Source organism: Trachymyrmex septentrionalis, unplaced genomic scaffold (assembly GCF_001594115.1).
Source record: "Trachymyrmex septentrionalis isolate Tsep2-gDNA-1 unplaced genomic scaffold, Tsep1.0 scaffold134, whole genome shotgun sequence".
NCBI lineage: Eukaryota > Metazoa > Arthropoda > Insecta > Hymenoptera > Formicidae > Trachymyrmex > Trachymyrmex septentrionalis.
Genome location: NW_017304482.1, coordinates 96,736 through 100,155, shown reverse-complemented (window position 1 = coordinate 100,155; position 3,420 = coordinate 96,736). Strand labels below are relative to the sequence as shown.

Genomic DNA, 3,420 nt, shown 5'->3' with positions numbered 1-3,420 from the left:
CTCGAGAGATAGGCGAGCTGCTGGTGCAGCAGCAGCACCAGCCACCGCGCTTCTCGTCGCTCCCCTCTCCCCCCCCTCCCCGTTTGAGGGGCGTACACACAACTAACGCGGCGGGCCGCATATTAAACCATAAATTCATGGCGCCGCGTTCAGCCCGCTCGGCTCGCCGAGTTATCGTACAGGGAAGCGTGCGTGGCGCGTTACTTCAACGCCGCGCGCTTTTTATAACGCGATCGCCGCGTCGATTCGATCCTCCATTCTCCGCTTGTCCGTTCGCTCGTTCCCACTCGCCGTCTCATTACTCGCATATGGATTAATTATCCCATGGTCAATTACTGCAAAATTAATTTATAGAATTTAACAAACTCATTTGGAAACGTTTGAGATAGAATATAATACTCATAGAAACGAGGCAAATGAACGTCAGCTCGTCAGACGGAAATCGAACGTTTCCCTACTGAGAGATATAAATTGTAAATTGAACGTTTTTTAGTCAGTAATTGTTCTTACAAAAAGTTCCAATTCTTGTTGCTTGATTCTATACTATTAACTTCGAATTGTACTTGCGAGGTTTGCGTCGAAAAATACGTTAATCTGGAAATTACGTATTTGCCACACGGAGCCGCACTTTACTTCTCGTAATAAAAAATCCTACGTATGATAGAAAATAATTCATTAGCGATTAAGTAATGTTCAACTTCAAGTTTTGTCAAATTATTCTATTATCGCGTATCATAAGCGAATTGAAAAGCGTTTTACAATTTTCTCTGACTAGCGTTTATTGTTTAATTTTATGATTTTATTTTTGACATATTTATTAATTTTAATTTTGACATCTTTATTTTTATATGTACTGATGATAGTGAAATCTTAACCGAAACGTCTACGTTATTATATTATAATTTTAAATATATGACTTTCGCTTAAGACATCTAGCGTTGTGGCTGAATGCTCCCTTTTATTTATATTTTACAAATTATAAACATTTTAATAAAAGTGTCAAAAACATTGTAATATCAGAAAGTTGATTTCGGAGTTCCAAACGAGGGACAACGGGGAATTTTTAACCTTTTGGAGGAAATGATAAGTATTGTAATTTTTTTTTTTTTTAGAAAAATTACAATACATTTTTCACATAAAAATGATTTACAATCAATGTCGTAAAGTTTCAAACGCCAGAACATGATAACATGATCCGAGAATAATCCTCGCGAATCGATTCTTATGAGAGCGGTTTACTTTTGTTAGAGGCATTTTCCGTTTGTCTAAAAGAGAACGGCGAGGAATCGATGTAATTTCATCTTTCAATGCTCGGCAGAGCGAGAGTATTATCAAAGATGACTCGGCTCGTGAGCGAAATCACCGATCGGGTCGCCGATCGTTACATTGCGAACGGTCAGCTATTCCCAATCACTTGTGAGTTTTATTGGACGACGGCCTGAATTATAAACGAAGATCGAATCCCTCCGGTGCTGCGACTTCGATGCCGCCACTAGGAGGTTCCTGACCTTCCCACACTCGTTCGCACGGCAATCGCAAACGAGCCAGCCGTAAGAAACGTCGATCAATCGAAATCAAAAGTGACAACCTAGCTCGCACGTTGGGTCAGGGCAGGCATAAAATGGGACGAAAGTCTGGGAACGAATTTTCGGATTTGAATTCAATTAAGCAATTTTGAATACGATAGATAAAAATATTTCTATTTCATCTCTATGGTAGATATATGTATAGAATGTTTTGTTATGCAAATGTAATCGTGTTTCACGCATTACGGTAATAATCGTTAATTAAAATTAACAATTCTATACATTTTTCTGGTGCATTTTTAGTTTCACTAATATGCAATTATTCTTCCAAATGTTATTTTGTAAAAAAAGAAATTGCAAGTTATTTATAATTCACAAAGACAAAACTTGCTTTTAATACATTAGAAAATAAGATTATTCAAGAACTAAAATTCTTAATAATTTACTATCTCGATAGTTCTGATAATAATTTATTTATCTCAATTATATAATTTTTAAAAAACTTATTTTAATTTAATTTCTACACGTAATCTCTTTATGCATTTACTCTTTCGTAATTTAATTAATAATTTTCATTTCTAATAATTTAACTATTATTTAATTGAGTATTGATTACGAAGTGATTTACTCCAGTGAATAATCACCTTATTCCATTCAAGAGTATTAGGACAAGTCATAAAAGTTTTAGCATTATCTTTGGAAAAATAGACTTTCATTATTTTACATACAACGCACAGAAATTAGTTATAGAATTACTATTATGCTCACCTTTAACGGAATCCTCTTGACCTTGTCCACTCGACCTTGTAACCTGCGAGGACACTTTGGCCTGATCGTTGGAGGGTATGAGAGTTTTGCCATCACTAGAGTTTTGACTTTTTAATTCAACGCAATTTTCCGGGCTGGGTGATCGGTCCCTCGATATAGGCGGTGGCGAGGGGGTGCATCCGAGCAGTTTGCGAACCGATAGCTTCAGCTCGGGTGTCTTCAGGGGTGGCAAGTTCTCCGCGGTATCTCGGATGTCCTTGATCTTGGCCGTGACGGAGAGATCCTCCGGTTGCAATCGACCTTCTGGCGACGGCGGTTCTTCGACGCTTCCGCTCGTCTCGATGACGCTAGTTGTAGTCTCTTGCGCCGCATCATCTAAACAAGGTTTCTCTTGTATTCATCTGTCGCGCGGGACCATCCTGATCGCGAAGTTTTAAGAACGCGATAAAGACGTCGGCGATTAGGTCGATTCGTAAGTGAATTGCGATTTTAGCAGCAACGAGCATTTACAGAAATGTAATTTCACTTCTGAAATGTAATTTCTGTCATCATAATTATGTCAGAGTTAATAAAAAAAAAAATAAATTCTACATTAAAAAATGGAAACGACTTTGGTACTTCCAGCATCCACAATTAATTTCTCTTTAATCCACATTAACACAAATTATATAGAATAGTCGTGCAAGTCCAAATAATCGTGCAGACTGTTGTTAATTCAAGGACTACACCAAAATACAATTTAACATAACTTTCACTACAAATTTCTTCTTAATGAATTTCCGAATCGATATAAATCTTGCTTGATCACTAACAATCTGAACCACAAGCACATACGAATCGACCTGCCTCGCACAGCAAATTTCATTCGACTCAGCACATTATTGATGCTCGGCATCATGATTTATATTGAGATCTATCATTGAGATCCCATAGAAAAGTATGCGCGCACTGCATCGATCAATGTTGATCGCGCGATTTTGATCAGTTTTCGATCAACTCAGTACCTAAAGACTTAGTATAATATCACGGTGCATCCGTAAAAGATGATGAAACACATACGGCGGTCAGCATCGTCCGCGACGTGATCACCGATGAGATGCGCGACACTGAGCGTGATCCTGCCGCC

At 38.1% G+C, this 3,420-nt stretch overlaps 1 protein-coding gene across 1 annotated transcript in view; it reads right to left on the bottom strand.

Annotated features, from left to right (window-relative positions):
* Positions 1 to 3,420, bottom strand: part of LOC108757204 (short stature homeobox protein 2-like) — an 11,546-nt gene that overhangs the window by 7,944 nt on the left and 182 nt on the right. Inside the window, exons 2-3 of the mRNA XM_018501620.1 lie at positions 3,354 to 3,420; positions 2,295 to 2,669 (exon numbers count right to left, since the gene is read on the bottom strand). The exon at positions 3,354 to 3,420 is cut by the window's right edge and continues 9 nt beyond it. Of these exons, the coding sequence (XP_018357122.1) occupies positions 2,295 to 2,669; positions 3,354 to 3,420 (442 nt within the window). The remainder of the gene's footprint in view (positions 1 to 2,294; positions 2,670 to 3,353) is intronic.